At 35.9% G+C, this 23,116-nt stretch overlaps 2 protein-coding genes across 4 annotated transcripts in view; one reads left to right on the top strand and one right to left on the bottom strand.

Moving 5' to 3' along the window:
- Positions 1-18,124, top strand: part of Kuz (zinc-dependent metalloprotease kuz) — a 112,274-nt gene extending 94,150 nt beyond the window's left edge. Inside the window, exons 2-15 of one of the 3 annotated variants that reach the window (XM_083085571.1) lie at positions 79-339; positions 4,053-4,247; positions 8,426-8,724; positions 9,830-9,976; positions 10,062-10,210; positions 10,292-10,526; positions 10,630-10,804; positions 10,932-11,100; positions 11,208-11,385; positions 11,462-11,695; positions 11,812-11,928; positions 12,012-12,176; positions 12,297-12,426; positions 13,185-18,124. In XM_083085571.1, coding sequence (XP_082941697.1) covers positions 79-339; positions 4,053-4,247; positions 8,426-8,724; positions 9,830-9,976; positions 10,062-10,210; positions 10,292-10,526; positions 10,630-10,804; positions 10,932-11,100; positions 11,208-11,385; positions 11,462-11,695; positions 11,812-11,928; positions 12,012-12,176; positions 12,297-12,426; positions 13,185-13,348 — 2,618 coding nt within the window. In that variant the 3' untranslated portion in view covers positions 13,349-18,124. The remainder of the gene's footprint in view (positions 1-78; positions 340-4,052; positions 4,248-8,425; positions 8,725-9,829; positions 9,977-10,061; positions 10,211-10,291; positions 10,527-10,629; positions 10,805-10,931; positions 11,101-11,207; positions 11,386-11,461; positions 11,696-11,811; positions 11,929-12,011; positions 12,177-12,296; positions 12,427-13,184) is intronic. The other 2 variants (XM_083085570.1, XM_083085569.1) reach the window with 2 other exon arrangements.
- Hem (Nck associated protein 1 Hem) lies at positions 18,118-22,667 on the bottom strand. Its single transcript, XM_083085568.1, has 2 exons — positions 22,532-22,667; positions 18,118-22,465 (listed from the first exon to the last, which is right to left on the bottom strand). Exon 2 carries the CDS (start codon positions 22,331-22,333, stop codon positions 18,965-18,967), a length of 3,369 nt encoding a protein of 1,122 aa, XP_082941694.1. The 5' UTR covers positions 22,334-22,465; positions 22,532-22,667; the 3' UTR covers positions 18,118-18,964.
- Between the last annotated feature and the right edge of the window lie 449 nt (positions 22,668-23,116).

Here is a 23,116-nt window from a genome sequence, read left to right as displayed (position 1 = left end):
TAATTAAAAAATAATTATTCTAGATCACAAGATCTCTATTGGCGTGTCTTAAAGAACATATTGTTGCTTTTGTTACAGCTCGCCGGTTGAACGAGTACATCCGCCACTACGAAACGCTGTCATATCCAGTCGAGGAGGTCCATCGAAGCCATCTGAGGGCAAAGAGATCAATCAATCGCGACAGTACCGTGACGTTGAAGTTCCGCGCGCACGGCAGAGACTTCCACATTCGATTAAAGCGAGACTTGACCACTTTTAGTAATAATCTAATTATTGAGGGATCTACGGGAGAGAAGCATTACGACAGCATCTCCCACATTTACCTGGGCAATCTAGTCGGTATGTTTACAAAGAAAAAATGATACTTGCACGAGATCTTCCATCAATCGCGCCTGTTGTATCCACATCCGTTTCTGAAAATTTATGATTGTGATAATAGAATGGTTATTTTTGATGTTTTATTCTTATATATGCGCGAATAAAACAATTATAAACGATAAAAAACAAGGACCGTAAAATTACATAAGATCCTATTTTTGTTTTGATTCTATATATGAATTGATTCTATATTGATATTGATATTATATATATAATTTTCAGAACCGAATGCAAATTCAATGCACTCGAACAATAGCGCTGCTCCACAGAATTAATTATAATTATTTCTATTTGAGGAACAAAAGCGTGTTTTTGACAAACGTGTTGGATTCAATGTATTTTTTCATAAAAGAAGGAATATATAGAATTAACATTAAATAAAATTAAAATTACGGCCATTCTTTCACAGTTTCCACTGCTATTTTAAGCTGAGCTTAAAATTGCAACGTTCTTTTTAAGTACTCTTTCGAAATAAATGATGTATGGGTTGCAATTGACAATGCAATATATGTCATCGACTACATTACCTATTTGTCTTTTGTTTCCAACAATCATATGTTTTCCAACTTTTCCTATTTCAATAGTGTTCGTAGTCAAAGGAAAGTGCAGCTGTGCACAAAGTCTTGTGCATGTACTATAGAGCACTAGAGGTCTATGACTTGAATATTATATTTTGCGTCGATGTACTTTTCCAAATATAGAGTCGCGGTATTATGATATCACACTAGCAATCTTCTCAGTGTCCTATATATTCACATAAACGATACCGTCAGCGTAAAGTTATGCGGAATCGATCGATAGCGATCGCTTCGACCTGCTCGCAAAAAGCTGCCGAGATAAAATTATATGAGTTTGCTTATTTTATGTACGTAGTATGACACAATCCTTTGAAAATAAAAATATCTGTTGCAGAAAAAATAATAGCATGCTATTGTTTTGACATGCAAAAGTAATAAAAATAGGTTACGTGTACGTCGAAAGAAAACAATGGCTGCGAAAAAAACTAGTAGCCAAAAATGCAAAAATGCTGATACCTTTCAATATATACATGTAAATAATATTTTTAGTTGAATTTCATCATTTTAGAACATTCATAACATCATTAATTTTATAATAGCATGGAGGTAAAATTTTCATTTAAAAATCCTATATAATGTTTTTTTTTTTCTCGTTCAGAATTTAAACTGAAATAATGATGTAATTATCTGTACGCGGTTTATCTGCTTTAGTATTAAACAATATATTATTTTTGCTTTACGCTAAATGGAGTCAGTTCTAATAGAATCTTAACGTGAAACTTAGTTTACGGAGATATTTATTATTCTAAAGTTGTAACAAAACATGGAATCTCTAATCAAATTTTCTGAAGGGAAAGCCACCGACTTCAAATTCATCGCAGAACGCGCTACTAAAGTTGAACCTTACGAGAGACACTGCATATTCTCAAAGAACTTTCGTCAAAATAAACTAAATGTAATAGAAGTACAGAGAAGTGCTCTCAACTGTACAAACAAAGAGCCATACTTAAATTTATAACCGCGTTTGTCTGTCTGACCTCTACGCCGAAACGTTCGCTTCATCATTGATGTTGCATTCTGTGTTGTGAATGATTTCGACGAGGCGGTATTGTTTTTGGTGGAGTATATATCGCTTCTGTGCGACATTCCCCGGTAGCCAGGTGTGGCACGCAAAAGTGCGTGTCAGCGTAGATACCGGGTGGAACCTTTATTTCCAGTCTAATAATTTACGGGAACCCAGTATGCAGGCAATAGAACGTTTTAAATTATGGATCAGGGTGACGAGAACAGTTTATCTCTTACTTGCTATTCGCGCCACGATCTTTCCCGTCGACCCGGTTATAACTACGGTCTTTGTCGAATAATACTACGAGGAGGCATACTTAAGTTCAGGATCAAAGAGTTCTAAAAATCGCGGGCTTAGCAAGCACTTCATCATTGTTAGCAAACTATTCGTATGCTTGCTTGATTTATGAAAAGTTTTTCCAACCTAAGCAAAGAATTTACTTTTAAATTATATTTTTTATATCAAATTTTTCATAAGTCAACAAAAATATTTAGTTTTCATGTGAGTTTATTGTAAACCGGAATTCAAGATTTTATTTTCTTAATTAATTTTGAAGAAAAATAATTAATTTAAAAGCTTAATAGATGTATATGTATTTTCTCTAAATAAAAATCGATCCCCATAGTCATTATATAATAATATTATAACAAACTTTTTTCATTTGATATTTTTGAATGCATAAAGATTTAAAGAATATAACATATTAATATATACGTTCGTAGTCCGAAATTGGGAAAAAGAATTCGGAAGTGATGTTAGAGACTTGCTGAACATTTTTGGTATCGGAAACGAAAGATTCTCTTTATTCTCATGTCAAAAGGAATTCTGAATTGTGATAAGCTCAGCTGTGCGCGGGCGTGACTTCGCTTTCCTGCAATCTATTATCTAAAAGGAAAAAGGAATATGCGCCATGATGCTGCTGAATATTCTCTCTATTATTGTCGTTTATCTACCATCTGCAATACATTCAGATTTTGTCTGACATTCTTAGTAATTCAACTGTCCTTTTACATCTGGATCATTGGTTGAAAATATGTCGTAAAATATTTTCCATCCATATAACGTGACAATGATACGATTTGCCTTTTGCATTAAATTATATCTTTGTCGATAAAAATATATATTTATCAGTGTTTTTTGTAGAGAGAGGTAAAATATTCGTTCCAGGATTTATTGAAGAAATTTTCGTATGAATAATATATGCTTTCTGTATAAATTCTCGAATTTCATGTAGCATGATAATGAAAAAAAAATTTTATTTTATTCTGCAAATTATGTAATTTATTTTCCTTGATGTATTAATTTTATCAACATTTATTTTATAATAGTAAAGAGATGTTTTAAATAGCATATTTTTAAAAAATTTATAATTACATCAATGTTTTATGATTAATATAAAATAATAATTATAAGTTAAAATCTAAATTATAAATTTTACAATTAAATCCTATTTCACTTTCCAATTCTTTTAGTTTTTCTTGAGAAAGAGATGAAAAATATATCCGCTATAACTTTTCCTACGTGTATCTTGGTTAGGCGAGTAAATTAGACAGCGAAGCAGCAGCACATTGCTGCGTAAGCCAGTAATTTCTGGCACAGAAAGTTTTAGCGAGCGACAAAAGTTTCAACCATCATCGATACTTTTTCGAGCGAAGCGAGTTCGCAATCGTCCGTACGCGAACATGGTTTCGTACTCGCATGTACTGCCTATTCAAGTATTTATGTTACCTCCATAACTCTCTTTGCTTCTAACTATAATAAAAGAAACAGTTTAAACAAAAAAATAAATAAGGTGTGTGTGGTATTGTGTTTTAATATTTTCTTTTGCTCTTTCATAAATAACTAGATATAATGATTATGTATATTTAATATATTTTTTTTTCTTAATAATGCTTATATATGCATCCATTTTTGATTTTTTTAAAATTGACATATAATCTTTTCGTGTTTATATTTGTTATAATTATCGAGTGCTTAATTTATAAAGCGAAACAATAAGTTTTTGAGAAAATTTTATAAAAATTCTCCCCCATTTTTTCTTCTATCTCTCGCAAGATACCTGTCTCCGATCATATATTTTCTACTTTTAGGTGAGCCTGGTAGCCATGTGTTCGGAAGTGTCAGTGATGGAGTCTTCCACGGGAAGATAGTATCACCGAAGAGTGGTGCGTGGTATGTGGAAAAGGCGCATTACTATTTTCCGCCGCACGAGATAAACGAGACATTGCATTCTGTGATCTATCACGAGGATGACGTCGGTGATCCGTACGTGAACGTTCGACAAGGTAAGATGTCAAAAGATTCCTTATTTCATCGATAATTATCTTTAGCGAATCTTTCTCGAAAAACATACATTATTTTGCTCACAAAAGTTTGTAAATATAATTTATTCAACGAAAATAATCTTTATTTATTATATATTTTCAGTATCGTAATATTTATTGTTATTCATTATTCGTTCAAAATGTTGGCACATTTCACAGCATCAATAATATATTTTTATTATGAAAAATTGGAAATATATTTGGTTTTAATAAAGTTAAATAAGAGAAAAATTAATTGAAAGTAAAAAAAACAAAAGCAGAAAATGTTATTTTTATTAAAATTTTGAAACAAAATTCTATTTTTTAAAGTGCAATTGTTATCTATTTTTTAAAATAAATCATTAACAATAATTTAAATTATTAATAATAAAATCTTGGAAGATTGCATTATAATTTTTCTATAGATTTTTATACGATTTGCATTCAGATAAATTTGCAACAAATTATATTCAGTACTTTTATACTTTGAATTTTTTTCTCATTCATTTATATTCATAAACTTATGGGTAATAACGTAAACTAGGACGTAGCTTGCGAAAATTTGTTTAATATTTCATCGAAAAAACAATTCTATAAGGAACTCTGAACAAAATTGCGAACTTTATTATGTAAATGTAAATGTAATATGCGTTCGAGAAGAATACTTTTAGAATAACAAAGATGCGTTTATCTATTGGTTGTAATAATTATTATGTCTGCCATGAAAAGTTTAATAAGACGGTTATGGATTTGAGAATGTTTTAAACGTTCGTCCGGATATGCAGTTCAATGACGGCGACCTCGAAGTGCCATTTCACATATTACAACATCCGCTTTTCGTTGCGCATCCCTTTTTGTCACGCGATACTTATACATCTTCTCAGAACATACGCTTTCTTCTCGGAACTTTAGCTTTACTTTCTAGTATGATTCTTTCTTTAAAAACAATCATCCGTCCATCAGAATCGAGCGACTCGTCTTAATGAAAAGATGTTTTTGGCTTTGATGTTTCGTAGGAGTTAAAACAGTTCTGTACTAATTATATATAATTTTCTCATCATTATTTATGTAACCTTATTGTAATATATAAAATTAGGAAACGTATTATTTCTTTTTTTTATTATTTCTTTTTTTTTATTATATTTGAAAATGAAATTTTCGTTGAAACAAAATTATTCGGCAATTTGTTAGAAAATCAGCACATTTGAATTAAAATACTGCGCGCTTATCGGGAAGCCACAAAGTAAAATTTAATGGCTGGTACAAGATTGTGCTTAAGCGAGAATATGGATATCGAAAAGTCCACGATGTGCGGAGAGAAAGAGTACGAATTCCATGCATCATTTACGCTATCATTAAGGAAGAAATAGTCCATTCGGATAGATGTGCGAGAAGACTGCAGAAAGTGCAACCTCGTCCTGAATCGCTTGCAGTCAATGTAAGCGACTATACTTATGGGTGGCGGATTTCCTCCTGCGAAATCCACCGTCGTCACCGACTTTATGATAGTAGCGTAAATGGCCAACGCTGAAATAAACAGCCGGCGTATCGCGTGTAATATTTATCGCGCCCATCCGCCCGTGCATGCTGCGTGGACCGAATCGTGCCATCTTGCCGTGTTTGCTCTCCGGAAACACGTCCGACGTTATGAGTTTGCCGCACTTATTGGTGTACTATACAAGGCACGATGATGCGAGGGAGAGAGAGAGTAGGAACGAAATAGTATAGAATGTATCTCGTGTTTTGCGGCCGAGTCTTTCCGGAACGCTGCATGTAATGCAATATTAGACACAAATAAATTTTGCACTAAAAAGGAAATTCCAAAAAGGATATCTCATCGAAATATAATTTGAAAGAGAGGAAAAATGCGCTTTACAAGAGATCCGTGCAAAGTTTTAAATTGACGTAGGAGACTTTTCTTTCATAAAAAATGCAATAATGATTTTTTTATTCGCACGTCAATTATAGGTGAACACAGAGGAACATATGATCGAGATAACTTTAATGTCAACGAGTAAAGCAAGCGTTAGGAAAAACAAGCGGTCGATCTGTCGTTTCTCTCATCGACGTTCCTTTCATTTCTATTCTACTTTGTGAAACGGCAATAATCTGTATTAAACACTAACGCGCGTAGGCAGCGATAATAGACAGTAGTAGCAGACAGCCAATATCGTCACGCTTGAAACGCCGAGTCATTAAAGTTCGCGGCTTACGGTTAACCCGCCAATAAAGCCGACAGCCGCGATTATTTCGACTATATCGGCAGCGTTGTTATTGGTACGCATTTATGCGAAACGACTTTTCCTTTAGAACTAGAGGAATACCTATGGGAGGATACGACTTAGTCAGTTAACGTTATTGCGGTATCATAATATATGAAAGAAATAAAAATATGACACTCGAACGGTATAAAATATCTCACTTCTGAAACTATAAAAGAGATTGATAACTCTGCGTGTGTAATATAACGAAAAAGTCGCATGAATAAAAGCCACTCTATCATTTGAAACGAACTTGTCAGATACTATCGCATCACTTACGATTAGAGTTACATAAACAGTACTGAATAATCGAAGATTAGGTAAAGAGAGCAAAGAGGAAATTGCATAATTTTTTAAATTACCTTATAAAAATAAAAGAGGAATAATTTACAATTAAATATATCGATCTTTTTCCCTTTAAATTCTGGAAATAAAAAAGAACGCAGATATGTGTGTATAGCTAAAAGTGCTGCGGATATCAGTAGTTTCTTCATATCGTGAGTACGAGGACGTTTTCTCGGAATTACCGATCCAATCGCGCGAGTTGGTTCCCAATGGAGCATAGATGTTCTCGCACGCGTACGCAGATATTTCCGCGCGTAACGGCGTCGTTGCACCGCGATACAACACCCAGGAGACCGCGACAAGGTCGCCATTAGTCGCCGCAGCATTATGCCCATGTATTCGCTTTACGCAGATACGCTTGAACATATTGCGAAATTACGCCGATGATCAAACCACGTCTCTGTTTCGGTGACAGCTCATACACTATATATCGCAGATAGTACGGCACGTGACTTGGCGGCTTCCGCGTATCTCGTTATTATTCGCTCTATCTTCTATTCGAAGATCTCTCAAGATAGACTCCGGCCTACCTTATAGGAGAATTTCGAAGCGCAACGTATCCTGGGTTCTATCGATGATGTAGGACTCCCACGTGGCTCGTGGATGTTTCGAGTCTCATGACCAGATTCAGAATTAATGGCAATGAACTTTGCCATTAATTAGGAACCTTGCGGTGCTTGCTCGGAATGGCTTACGACTCACGCTCCCAGATTTTCATCTACCGCAGTTCAGGAAGTAGAAACGCCTTTATTAATGTGTGTATGTAAAATTAACGAATCATTTCCCATGGAAAACAGGAATTATTAAGAGAAATTCTAGATTTATAGATTTGAGAAAATTTATTTTTTATAATGTATCCTATAGTTGTATTAATAATTTAAACAAATAATTCTCTTATTTAATTTTTATTAAAAACAAAAACCGAAGAAATTATTCAGTGACAAACAGAAACACATCTCGTTTTATTTTATTATAGGGGACTTTTTGCATTATTTTTCGTGAAATAGAAGGAAATTATACATAAGTTTCCTAAAAGTCTTCTAAAAGCAAAACATATCGATTAAAATGAAATAACGAATAAGCGCAAGATGAAAAATATGTACAAATTCCAAAGTTCCATTTGTTAAAATTATTCCCGTATAATTCTGTGATTATTTATGCATTTTAATAATGGTTCTAACGATAAAAATATTACAAGATTTTATTGAGAAATGAAAAGTATTTATTACAGTATTACAATATTTTTAAGTATAATTTATTAAATTCTTAATAAATTCTTTTTTGAATATGAATTTAAAAGTTATTCGATTTTAAAGAACTTTTGTTCGAAAATTCTTTAAGTTTTGACAAAAGCTAATTTGTAATAGCATTCTAAAAATTTTTGAAGTTTATAAGAGTTTTAAAAGGATTAGGGTATATATACTTTAATAAAATTATTTTTTAAAATAATACTAAACTTTGTATGCAAATAAAACAGGATTTTTATAGTTAAAAAATTAATATTTAAAAATTAAATTATCTATATACTTTATATATCAATGATGTACTTTTCAGGTGATGGTGGTGGATGTGGCATTACTAATAGTGATGTGATAGAATGGATGGAAAGAATTCAAAATTCCGCTTTACCGGATGAACCGCCCAAGACGGTTCCAAAAGCAAGTCAAAAGGAGCTAAAACCAAATGTTGCACCTTGGAACGGCGATCGAGAAACTCCTGGTCACAAATACAGCAGAGAAGCTAATGAACCTAGTCATCGTAGGTCACGAAGAGCGACCAGATCGAAGGAGAATAATACCTGTTCACTCTTCATACAAACGGATCCTCTTATATGGAGGCATATCTCCGAACAGGTATGCTTTTAAATGCATATATCGTAAATATCGCAAATTTATTGAAAGAATATCTTTTAAATATATTTATTAGGGGCCACTTCTTTCTCTCAATATATAATCTTTTGAATATAAACTCTTTCAAAACTAAATATAATTTTAAAAAGTATTTCTCTCTTTGAAAATATCCTAATATAATTTACATTACAGTCAGATACCATCATTTTTTTCATTTATAAAGCTTACATTAAACCTGAAAAAATTCGAGCAAATTTTATAAATATGAAAAATTAGCATATTTTATTAATCTTAAATTTGAAATGTATTATATTTTAAATTTCTAACTCTTTTAACGAATTTATCTCGGAATGCAAAATAAAAAAAATTTTTTTCTGCGTCTTGCTGTTTAATTTATGAAGCGATAGTTCATAACGCGAAACCGGCATTTGTAATCATGTAAAAGGATTAAAGTCAGGGATAGCAGATTGTTATAATGACCTAATTCTCGTTGGCAATTTGTAACTGGAGAATGCTCGTATCTTCTTGCACAATAGAGAAATACTTGGAATACCGACCATTCTCTTCCTATAGTCACATTCATATGCGTTTTCGTCGGCGGCACGGTCAGTGCAATTCCTCTTTGCATTTTCTCAACAAGCCAGACACCGTCCGCATTCCGACATTCTTCACAAAAAGAATATTTTCATCCCTATCCCCTATGTCCAACTGCCTTTGATATCACCATGGTATACGCTGCATAGTATGGTGCGTTCCATCAGACATGCAATTTTAATGACGGATTTTTGGACAAATTTTTTTAAGCTGTTTGTTTTTCGCAAGAACTTCCAAAGAATTTTGCTTGCGCGCATATTTAATGTTAAAATTCAAAGATTTTTACACTTGTTAAATTTTAGCAAGTGCAAACAGCTACTGATCCGCGTTTTCACAGAGAATTTAATTTAATACTCAATTATAAGCTGTTTAATGTTGAAAATTGAAAATTTCCATAAAGTCCGTCGTAGATATGAATATATGAGGGGGGAAAAGTTTTCTCCGATGTCGGAGAAAGAGATAGAATAATTTCAGAGTTTCGTCACAGATATTGAACTTGTGTTCGTCTTCGTAGTTGCATCACGACGTGGAGAAAACTAGAGAGGAAATATTGTCCTTGATTGCTCACCACGTCACCGCCGTGAATTACATCTACAGGGACACGAAGTTCGATGGAAGGACAGAGCATAGGAACATTAAGTTTGAGGTTCAACGAATAAAGGTAACAATATCGCGTGTCGAAAATAGTACCAATCTCCCGGTGAGCATTCTCTCGTATGACTGACATTTACTATATCTGATATCAGATCGATGACGAGACGGCGTGTACGCCTCAAGCGCCATTCAGCGAACCAAATCCGTTCTGCTTGGAGAACATCGACGTCAGTAACTTCTTGAACCTGCATTCCCTTTCGAATCACGAGGACTTCTGTCTCGCCTATGTCTTCACTTACAGGTGAACGAATAATAGAACGTATCACGCCGTGTCTGTTTACTGTGACTGGTTCCCAAACGTTATTTCATGCTTTGTCAACAGGGACTTCACCGGAGGCACCCTTGGACTCGCTTGGGTTGCATCCGCGTCAGGCGCGTCCGGTGGTATTTGCGAGAAGTTCAAGACTTATACCGAAACGGTGTCCGGCCTGTATCAGTCCACTAAGAGATCCCTGAACACCGGTATCATAACTTTCGTGAATTACAACAGTCGAGTGCCGCCCAAGGTATCACAACTGACTTTGGCGCATGAGATAGGCCATAACTTCGGATCACCGGTAAGCAAAAAAAAAACATTGTTTTTCTGCCACACGTGCGATAATCTGTTCGAGAATGATGGAACGCGCAGAGGTAACGATAACGATCACCTTTTTTTTCTAGCATGATTTTCCGCCGGAATGCAGACCGGGAGGCTTGGACGGTAATTACATTATGTTCGCCTCAGCGACGAGCGGAAATCGACCGAACAACAGCAAGTTTTCAAAGTGCAGCATTGGCAATATCAGCAACGTCCTAGATGCTATCGAGGATAATAAAAAGAGGAACTGTTTCACTGGTATTTTTATCTTAGATTTTCCCTCATTCTCTAGCGTAGAAATAGAAATAGATGTATAATTTTTATTCTGAAAAATTTGTATTTAAATAAAGTATTACAATAAAATTTATTACATTTTTATCTACAGGGGCATTTTGCGGAAACAAGATTGTTGAGGCTGGCGAGGAGTGCGATTGTGGATACGATGACAACGAATGTGTCGACAAGTGCTGCTATCCTAGACAGGTGTCCGAGACGGATAAAGTGAAGAATGATACGGCGAAAGGTTGCAATAGGAAATATGGAACACAATGCAGGTATGTGTAGAAGCAAAACTCCGATGATCTTGACAGGATCGGATATGATTTATCACGTCTGATATTTCTTTCAATCACATTTCTCACGACTATTTATGCATTTACAGTCCTAGTCAAGGACCATGCTGTTCGAGTGATACGTGCCAGTTTGTTCCCTTCTCCCATAGAGTCCAGTGTAGAGCTGAATCGGACTGTAGTTACAATTCTACCTGCAGTGGAAGATCATCCGAATGTCCAGCACCGCTACCAAAAGCAAATAAGACTAGATGCAACGAGGGCACTCAAGTAAATTCGCTACTTTATTTCGCATATGATTTGACGATTATCGGTATTTTTCGCTTCAACGATACATTATTTACAGTTGTGCATCAACGGAGAGTGCACCGGATCCATTTGTCTAGAGTGGAATATGACAGAATGCTTTTTAACGAGCAGCATTATACCGAACATCGACAAGCGAAAGCTTTGTGAATTAGCCTGTCAAAATGGCACTGATACATCAACATGTCGCGGTACGAGCGAATTTGCGCACATGGTAGGACTGCCCGAGGGTGGTATGAGTCTTCGACCTGGTTCACCTTGCGACAATTTTCAAGTAAATTATTAAATTTAATTTAATATTATTTAATATTTGTGTAAAAAAACGTGCATGCATTATTAAACATTTTATTTAAAGAATAAATGGAACAATCACTTTTGTTTTTTATTTAGGGTTACTGCGATGTTTTCTTGAAATGTCGAGCTGTCGATACTGAAGGACCTCTTGCAAGATTGAAGAATTTATTGTTCAACAAAGAAACTTTATCATCGGTAGCACAATGGATAACTGTAAGTGCAAACGGATATTTTGCCTATCTATTTATTTTATTGATTTACAATTTTTTATTATCGCTTATCTTATCTCTTTCTAGGAATTTTGGTGGGCAGTGCTATTGATGGGCATAGGTTTCATCATATTTATGGGATTGTTTATCAAGTGTTGTGCTGTGCATATTCCTTCCACTAATCCTAAAAAACCGCCTGCGAGGCGCATCAGTGATACCTTAACAAGACCGATGAATACTCTTAGAAGGATGGTAAAAGAATACATATAAGTTATATTACAAAACTTTTTCTATATTAAAATTTAAATTAAAGATTATTTAAAATACTTACAATACTATTAATGCATATTTTATTACTTGTCATACTTACAGCGACATCCATACGGTGCAGGCGGACCTGGGCCAAGAAGTATACCGCCAAGACCAAGTCAAGGTGGACACGGAACACGTGGACCTTCTCATGGTTACGGAGAGGGTAGAGGTGCTCAATATTATCCGAAAGGTGTGTTAGCATATTAAAACATCTACGTATTTCTCGTTGCTTGAGTTTAATTCGTGTGCTTAAGCATCAATCAAACATGCATACTTTGATATTAATGTGAAAGAAAGGATTGCTAATATGGATTAAACCCAAGTAAACGTTGTTCGCGTCTTCTCATTCTTGTGTGACCCGCAACTACATCAATGTCTTTTCCTGTTTGCATCTCCCTCGCATTGATTGACGCGCATCACTACTATCGTTCTATGACCTGCAGAGGTGAGCTGGGGCCTATATTCTATATGCTTGACAGGAGCAAATATGTGAATATTATTTCTATATAACGTAAAACATACACATTTATTTTATGACATATAATAAAAGAGAGCTTATATTTTTTTCTCCCCCTCTATGAGAAATTCTTGTATTTGCTCCTAGCTCATTGTTCATGGCATTGCACTGGATGCTAGCTAAAATACTTTTTTCTTTCCTATTTCATATAGGAGCCGAACTCTTTCCTTCTCATTTTACATCTCACCACCATTTTGTTGATCTTAAATTATTATTTTCCGAATGGCATTATAGTTAGAAAGAGAGAAACAGTACACCAAGAATGCACAAAAAGCATGGAGATCGCGGCAACTGTTACTCTCCCTATACTGTCATATTTTATTAACTTAATATACAATATATTGGCAGCAACCCTTTCTATTTTCGCATATTTGACGTTACTTTTTATTACGCGTTTCATTTCATTGCCGAACATTTTTCTAAACTTTAAGCAGGCTATCGCTCGGTTCCCACAGCTAGTGCGCCACCAAATAGCGGGTCAGCAGACAACTACAGCCGTTCCAATCACCCAGAGTTGTACGCCGGCGCCTATTCGAGCTCCGGGGGAGGGGGGAGGGGCGCAGCCTATGAGATGAGGCATCACAACAAGGTGTGACGATCCTAGGACGTCGTCACGGACTAGGGCCACCAGTCGCGGCGTTGCATCACGGGTCGTTGTGTGAAACGATTGCCAAACACGAAGGGAATCGATCCATGTCATATAAGCTGTTCAACGCTCAAGGAGCGCGACGATGTCTCATAATCGAGGTCGAAGCAATAACGACGAGATATGCAGCGCGATAATATCGCAATGATCGAACAGATTGAGAGGTCCGACGATACGCGCTTTTATTTAAATTGTGTTGAATTCATATAAAGTGCAAAAGTGCCGTACGTTACTAGATGCGTTGTAGATACGAAGAAAGTACACGTCGGTGATCAAATTGATCTCTCATTTTCATCAGTTCGGTAGATGTGATTTTCTGCAGAGACTAACGCTGCGAACGGCGACCCGGAAGATCAAATTGACAAAAGTTATGATAATAAAGTAACGGAGTATATATCCGAAATCATGAGTACTGAGAATTTTATATGTAATCTTTTTTATGTAGTATCATCAATATACACGCGGATCTTTCGCGTCGCCATTCAAAGAACTCGTCGCATGATCAAACTTTAGAACGCTTCGGACAGCCTTCGCCAATGCGAAGGTGACATTGTTATATGATCAAAGTAATTTAAATCGATGCAACTTGTGATTCATTTATCGCTTTAGCGATCGACGTTGTATTCGCACAGCGACGAACGCGGCGATGTTAAAACGCGTCGTATTTTCGCCCTTCGAACATTACAAGCACTTAAGGCCAAGGTTGTATGGTCTTTATGTGACGGCGTCCTTCACGAGATGTCGATACTCGTGCATGTCGCTCTCGAAAGTTAAGAGATCTGTGATCTATGATTGAGATCTCTATTCGTTTGTTAGAGATTAGATACATGTTTAGCGGGGAATTGGCAATAAGACAATACGTCCTTTGGTGTAAGCGGCATATATATAAATGAGTTTTCCAAAGGCAAATGTTTTATTCGTATTTCGTTTATTTTGATAAATATAGCGAGCCAAAAAGTGTTTTTTATTCAGATTGAAGTTTTATCATGAATAAAGCGAATGTGTAATCTAACTTTAAAATTCGATACATCAAGAGATCATAATATTATCTGATCAAGAGAAAATTGAAAAAAAAAACTGTTGTAGACTAAAATTCCACAACAGTTTCAATTTTTTCTTGATCAGATAATATTATGATCTATCTACATATTCTATCTGTATTTTTATTATATCTGCAATTTTAAGGAACCTAAAAAGTTTCATATTATAAATGACTTTCTGGAGCGAAATGGCACCTTACCATTACCAAACCATCACAGGTCATTCACATGATCTCTGTACCATTGTAGCATAATAATTAACGGTATGTATTATTCTTATACTAATTTGTATTAGCCAATTGGGGAATGAATGGAGCTATGCAAGATTATGAAGGAGATATAAGAGCAGCAACACAAAATAATGCGTTTCTATAGCAAGATATTCCATTAACTATTATATATATGACAAAAAAATGATATTGATTATTATTAGGCTATGCTAATTATTACTATTATTATTAATTAGTTATATCTTGCAGATGATAATTTATCTCCGCCTATTGCGAATGTTATAAGTTATATTTAATTAAAAACAAGTTTTTTAATATCTATGTATTAAGTCGGGGGCTGCACCGTAAACGCGCGATTATGCGTATAGCGGACCAAAGACGAGCCCTCTTACCGAAACGCAGACGTGTTATATTATACAATATATTATATATATATATACATAGGCTCTCACACGTACACAGCTGCATACTCGTAAAAGAGAAACACGAGATCGGTTCTCATTCTCGAGGTGAATCGTATCTGGTGCTGTTGAACTGCTTGTCGATACGATTAATGCACTCCCCTCTTCTCCAAAACGCCAAATCTAACAATGAAACGACTGAGTTCTTTTTCATATATCTCTTATCGACGCCTATTTAATGCAAACGTGTCCGATCCTATTTAGATTATATTATCCTGTTTAGATATATAATTTATAGCGAATAATATTGAAGGCATATTATTATATGCATAAAAAGCGTATTCAAATTATTGATAACAAATCAGAAGATTTAATGATTGATCTGATTTCAAAGTAGCATATGTTTAATCAGAAAAAAGCTGATTGAACATGTATTATTTATTGTTAGAAATCAAATTTATCATTTTTCCAATCTCGGTTTTTATGATTGTTATTTGTATTACTTATATTTCTCCTTTTAATCATACTTTTAACATTTTGTACTCGAAGAAATGCAATTTTTTAAAAATGTGAGATTATAAAAGAGATCAACTTCATAACTTTTCATCAATTTTTTTATAATCATTGCATAAAATTATTTATATATAGCAGAACGTTTTAATATTTTAAAGAGCAGCGCAGATAAATAGTATTACTATACAGTCACAGTAACTATACATCATTTTTGTTATTTTAAAATCATAATTATTCGGAAATTTTGCATTAATTTTTATTTTTCAGTCACGTAGAAATTTGTAGAGCATAAAAAACAGAAAGTTAATGATATTCTCAAATATCAATTGGTGTAATGAATATATATCTCTATGTCTATCCACAATTGGGTCACAACTCTCTGCGTTGTAATTTTAAGACTGTGTTTTAACTAGACAAAAAGATGAATATAGGGATGCAAGGTTATAAAATAGGGGAAGAGGTGCCAGAAAAGACACTATAATACGAGTTTGCGGATCGTGTGAAAATGTACAATAGACGCAATGTGATTATTATGATGGATCATATGGGAGTCTTGCGAGAAAAGGAGCAAACGAGAGAAAATACTAGAAAATGGGATGGAAAGTAAATGTTCTTTGGGCGTGAAAGAAGAAATATTATGAGTGAGAGAACGTGAGAAAGTGATCGCGAGAAGTGTGTATATCTGTATATAAATATATACCGCGCGATTATAAAATGATTATATAACAAATGGTAAAGCGAATACAAAAAATACTTGTTTTTATATCAGATCTGTATTATAGCGGAATATTATTCTGTATTTTGTAATCAGGACGGAAGTTAGGGATGAGACGAACGAGTGTCTGTACATGCGTGTAATCGAGCCTTTAGGTTTTAAGTATAAGTTTCTGTGACGATCTATCGTGGACCGGAGAAATCATACGGTCAACGTTATTTAGGAGAAATTTCGAGATTTCTTGCGTATAGGCAAGTAATTCCGTTTGACCCCATTCGTAGTCGCTCGTGATATCATTGAACGATTTTAGTCTGTTTCGATGCAAGCAATCCATGACAATTCATGGATGAGATTTACTGCCAATGAACGTAACGAGGCATGACTCAATTAATTTTAATGCGTTATACATTACACGTTATATATCACATTAGAAATGCTTTTTGAAAATAAATGTTAGTTGTCTTCTTAATGTACAATAATGATATTAACGAATATTTTAGACAATGCCGTCGGATAAAGAAGACTTTTTATACGTCCTTTTTTAAATTTTATTTTACGCAGGAGTGAGAAGAGATTTTTCCGTGTATGTTAAAGAAAAAGCGCGAAACAATGTCGTTCATAGAGTCATCGGGAATTTCTAGGCAATCACTTCGTTCCAAGCCACTGCCATTTGATGAGCAATCTCGAGGTAGTTAGAATTCGCTTTTGGAATGAATTGATGTCTCTGATGTCGAACGACGATGCGTAAACTAACTTTTGCTTCCATGTCACTGCCATTACTATTTCGAACGACTGAACGTTATGATCAAAAAGATCGCAGTTACAAAGTTCGCCTACGCGACATAACGAATATCGAGAAAGAAGACAGAATAGATAGCAATGCCTCGTTACGTCTCGCTAAAAGCCTAAGAAACGGGCGTGGAATGGGATCAAGGCGTAGTTATTGTAGTTGACAATGAAGTCGCTTATGCGTACGAGAGGAGAGTATAAGATAAGAATAAATTTTCCTTCATCATTTGTTCCAGACTTCTAAATACATATACAGCTTAAGCTTATTCGTTTCCGCGGCGTCTGGATTAAGATGCGATTTTTTAATTCTCACATGGTCATGAACTTCCTCATCTCACAGTTAATTGCAATAGTGCAACATGTACGTCAAGTCACTATATATGTACATCACATCGATAACGATAATGACCGAACGAAATCTTTCAAGACTACTGACAATGAGACTTATGTATCTATCTTAATCCAGAGTTGCATTACTGTGACGCGATGCACACACACACTACTCTATCACTTGTACATAATATTAGAGAGGGAAGAACAAAAAAAAAAAGAACAAATCGAGATTATATTTTTTCTATCAATCCAAAAACGTGGTGACCTATCAACGTCGTGCATCCAGGATTATTTAAGCGTAACTTCGTATGCCCTTTGTACCGATCACTTCGCGGATGATTGTTTTCTGAGACTCTTTTTTTTTTTTTTTTTATTCGAAAGCGTTACTTGGATATCACCAAACACCAAGTGACCCTTACATTCGTGCCGTACATTTACTTTTAATCAGTGCAACTTTGAGTGATGTGTGTTCTTGAGGTGTATCTCTTTATTGTAAATTATTATAACTGAGCATGATACTGACCAATCGCGCCTGAACGTAGCTTCAGACTCTCTTTTCCCAAAATGTCTAGAATGCGGCGAGTGTTTTAAGGATATTATAAATAAAAAAATTATGATTGTGAATATCTCTTGTGTTACGTTAATGTGATTAAAAGAGACAAAAACAATGTAAAAAACTAAATAAAGCATACATTTTACATTTATCCACTGTATCTAATCTTTGAAGCAAAGCGAACTTTATTTTAAAGATAAGTGACGAGTCATGTTTTGTACACATAATTTCTTTATTATATAAACTATTGTAAAAGTTACAATTGTACATTAAAAAGTCGTAGTGGGTAAGTGTGATGATACCTATGTGATATACGAATATCGTGATCTTTAGCCTGAAATCGATGGGAGCTTACATCCTGCGTTCCCATGGAATAAAAATTCTTTTACATAAACTATAATACTTGACTGTAAAATTTAAGATATGCAGTTATGCACTAACAAATATTTTAAATTGGACGTCAAATTATAGAGAATACTATATATTAAAAAATGCATTTCGAATGTTACGAAAGTCTGTGAATCTCGACAAAATTGTACATCGATTAACTTTCCTCGATAAAGATTCTTTCAATATAAATCTAAAATTCAGCTATATAAAATTTGTGTAAACACAGATCTCAATTATACGAATCAATATACGCGATTTTTTGCAAGCAACGTAAAAAAATCGCTAATATATATATTACGATGTCGCAAGCTTGTGACATTTATTAAAATGTCGAGGAGTGTAATCGATTAATGTTATCAATCTTCGAATAATCGTAACATATTCTCCACTCTTTCGTGCTTTCGGTGACATAAGCTTGTACTTTTTTCATCAACGCTAGCCATAAAATTAGCTTCATTCAGGAAATTATCGTTTGGCTAAATGATATAAATAGCAAATTCTTTATGATTGCCTCCGATGGTACAAGTATGGACGTAAAAAAGTGGCCCTGAGTGGCAAGTTAGAAATGCAGCACCCTTTCTCTCTCGCAGCTTCGTTGAATTCACGGTTGCGAATGCTCGAGCTTGTACACGTCGTGATATGCGTTGCGTATCAGTGCATATGGAAAGCAGCTCTCCAATAAGTCCATCGTTAAAAATGGAGATTCTTGAACTATTTGATCCAATAAAAGATAGACGGACTCTCTGTTTCGAGTTGCTTCTTTGTCTGCTTCTTGGCCTAATCTCAACAAACTGGATGAGGCTAGAGCAAGGAACTCCTTCATTCTATCTTCTATGTCATTCTGCCCACAAATTGTAAATAATGCTCCGAATATATTATTTATCGCGGTCGCCATACAGTGTATATTGTTGGAATGGCCCTCGAGCGATGCTCTATAGAAGGAATTATCATTTCGTGCCAATTTCGGGATGGAAACTGCTACGAAGACCATTAGTAGACAAACGAGCAAATGTTCGTCCTCGTCGACTTCTGCTTTTTGATTTCTCAACGCGGTCGTCAAGGTAGGATCAACCTTGCAGGTCAAGCCTGCAGCTGACGTCATTTCAGAGACGACGCGCATGGGATCGCCGGACGGCAAATGATGTCTAAAATCCAATATGGAGCTCAGCAAAAACGGTATGCGTTCCTCCAGCACGTCAACCAGTGCCGATTGCGATAATTGCCGGAAACTCAGAATCACACCTATTATAGTAACTCGCTGAAGAACATTGTCTACGTGTTGCAGCTTTTTGAATTGTTCTTTCATCACTTCTGGCTTGTCAAAATTCGTTCTCAGGGAAATTAATACATCTTTATTGCCCGCCACCAATTTCTTCAACTGTTGTACCTGACTGGCGATGTGCCACATCAAGTTCTCGTTCAACATCTTCATACCATACGGTCCAATCAATTCGGCCAACGCTCTGAGCTCATTAATGTCGGAGAACTCCTCAGCATTAAATGGAATGGCACCTTCTACTGACAAGCTGACAAATGCTCGTTGATTCGCAGAATAACAAATATTGCCGGCACTAACTCGCCTCAATAAAACGTCCGAATACCATTGCGTATAGAGCGCAGCTATGGTTTTGTCACCATGACTATCCAGCTCTTGAGTTTGCTGGAGTAAGGCGTTATTGAAGACGCGCGTAATATCTATGTGAACATAATTTTCGATAGTCTGAAGAACATTCATGTAAGATCTAACACTGACAAAAAGTTCAGATGGTTTGGCTATCTCGCTGGTATCTGGATTATACATGACCATTCCCACCAATGCTCTAGCAAATCGCGACTCCAGATGTTGATGCAAATATTCCCTCGGTGCAAAAGTATACTCCCAGACGTTGATAGTAGGACAATAATTGATGGCATAACATAATTCAGTAAGAGCCATATGTAGCTTATCCATCGTTGTTAATTCCTCCCGTGTCTTCCGATAGCTCTCTATACCAGGTTTATGAATCTCATACATGTTTTTCTTATTCTTGTCTTTCTTCTTACGATTAACAACTTGTGAGATTAACAGAGCACAATGTTTTGGTAGTAATTTATCGCTCATATTACACTGCTCATCGCAAATAGTTGTGATAATATTTTTAGCTTCTTTGGCCATCTCATCCAGGAACATATTAACGACGGAGAGGCTTCTCTCGCGAATGTGATGACGCTCCTCTGGACAGAGCTCGTGAGTGCAACTCTGGAAGTGGCTGCATATGAGTGGGAAGGCGACAATGTATCGATTCTGAGCAGGAAACTCGAGACACATGTGGAACTGATCTTCAAATATCTTGCTGTAAAAACAAAAGATGGATAAATCGGACGTCTCGACTAGCATCTCATCTAAATTGTCGACCATTTTCGTGTGGAAGATTACTGTATCCATGAAGGAAGCTAACTCTCTATTATCAGCCAGATTCATATTGCACTTCGCGATAGACATATAGGCCTGCAGCCTAACCCAATCCAGCCGGAAGGCACGGAAATCAAATAATTCATTGTCTTCGACTTGTTTTACAGTCAAACTAGCTATAGTTGAACACATATCACTAAGAATAGCTCCTTCGTCTTCAGGACAAACTGGAAGATTTTGTATCATCTGATGCAAAGCAGGAGCATCGAATCCCGAAAGAAATTGGACATAATACCTTTGAAGCACCTGAGAATATTTCTTTACTAATGCTCGTAGTTCTTCGCAATGGAAAAGCAATTCTGGCAACTGACGGTCCACCAAATCCTCGCCACCTCGTCCTTTCCCTTTGCCTTGATTAGGGGGATTATCTCCGTGTCTCAGTAGCCACAGTACCTCGTCTCTTGCATGAGAAAGCCCCATTAAGACCAGTAATGCCTTTGGTCCCAGAAGACCAGGCTGGTCGGTTAGAATCAAGCCTAATTCCTTCAGAGCGGTCCTTAAGAATTTTCTTCTTTCTCTATGCCTGTAACCAGCTTTTTGTACCGCTTGATTATAACATTCTTTTACTTCTGAAACTCTTTTACTATATCCTTTCATACTCTCGAAGAATGTTTGGATGTACTGATGTATATAAATTACCTCGTCTCTAAATAATGCCAGCACCCAACCAGATTCTAAAGCAGTGATCCACAGTTTGCTTGGTTGTTCCTGATTCAAGAATGTATGACAAAGTGTAAATCCAAGAATCACCCATCTTTCTATTCTATCCAAGCTCAATGTTTCGCACGACATAGTGTCTGTTGCCGCTGCTTTTAAAATCTGGCCTGGACTACCAACAAGACTCAATTTTTGATCAGCTCTCCATGTGTCAGCAGACAAGTTTCTACCAGGATATACTGGCCACAATGAAGTCAGGGCATTCTTCAATAATTTAGAGTGCGGTACAAATTCTTCTGAAAGTTTCTTCAATGGAGCGTCGTAATCCATAATCATTTGTCCTAAGCGAGGAAAACTGGGATCTGATTGACTATGCACCATCTCGTGAGCCGCATTGAACAATCCTAGCACCGCTTTACGATCTTCAACTCTCGATAGGAGGACCATCAAACTGATATAAATGACTACAAGATCTAAATATCCTTTGGTCAAATCAAAATTAATCGTAATATCCATATGAACACCGCATGCATCCATAGTTGTCAAAAGCTCACACACATTATCTTTAAAATCTAGTAGATCTACGAATGTATAATAATACAATGACAGGGATTTGATAATCTCATTACGAATGTTCGTAATAGTCTGCAGTCCCTTTACATCGATGTTAGGAAACTTTCTGACGATCGCTTTGATGGAAGACTCCAATGCCTTGTCGGAGAGGAAAGCAGGCTTCGATTTGGCATCACCACACGCTTTTTTAATATTATAAATGCGTGTCAACATACCAATACCTCTATCATTCAAAATAGTCAGCTTCTCGGCCAGCTTTTGCTGGCTCGGCACGATAGGTCGAGCCATGACCACGTTATTTAATTGCCTCTCACGCGATTGACATTACTGGTCAATTACTTGCTTGCAATAAATGACAGCGATTACTCGACCCCACCCCTGGGGAAGGTAATCTATTCCACCGGATGCGCTTCTCGTTTCCTGCAAGGAAAAACGAAGCTCATTTTCTCACTTTGACTTATCTACCTTGACTATATGTGTACTCACCTGTCACCGCGATTACATTGTTATACGCATAATAATCATCGCGTAATAATAGATAGGCCGAATTAACTCTGTATATCGCGCTTCCCAGCACGGCGTGTACCGCGTGAAGTACGTCGCTATCAGCGATGCAGTGTTGCCAACAATGTGAGCGTGAGTCTCCAGTGTCGAGCAGGCTGGGCGATAGCGGTACAGTCGGCCGGTTCAAAATCGCGGAAGTAGCTGCTTCGTCGTTGTGCGCGGTAAAACTTGCTCGTTCGTAGTGTGTATAGATGTATTTTTGTGTTACAAATTGCAGTTTCGGATGATGGATTGGCTAGCAAATCGAGTCATTGTTGCAGATAATGTAAGTCGACTTTTATTTTTGCATATTTGCATGTTGTTTTACGGAGAGCTGAATCCTCCCCCCTCCCCCCCCCCAAATTAAAATACAGCGAGTGCAATTGTATTTTGGTGTTTTCTTTTTATCTAATATATATTATATATAACAACAATTATATATAACAACAAGTAACAAGTATATGTGTATCAGAGGTGATTTTTTTAAGCAAATAGATCAATTATATGTGTGCGATTAAGGCTGCGGTC

This window comes from Camponotus vicinus, unplaced genomic scaffold (assembly GCF_025532165.1).
Source record: "Camponotus vicinus isolate PSW18456_S1 unplaced genomic scaffold, iyCamVici1.0 SCAF_12, whole genome shotgun sequence".
NCBI classification, from domain to species: Eukaryota; Metazoa; Arthropoda; class Insecta; order Hymenoptera; family Formicidae; genus Camponotus; species Camponotus vicinus.
This window is presented reverse-complemented; position numbering and strand designations above follow the sequence as displayed.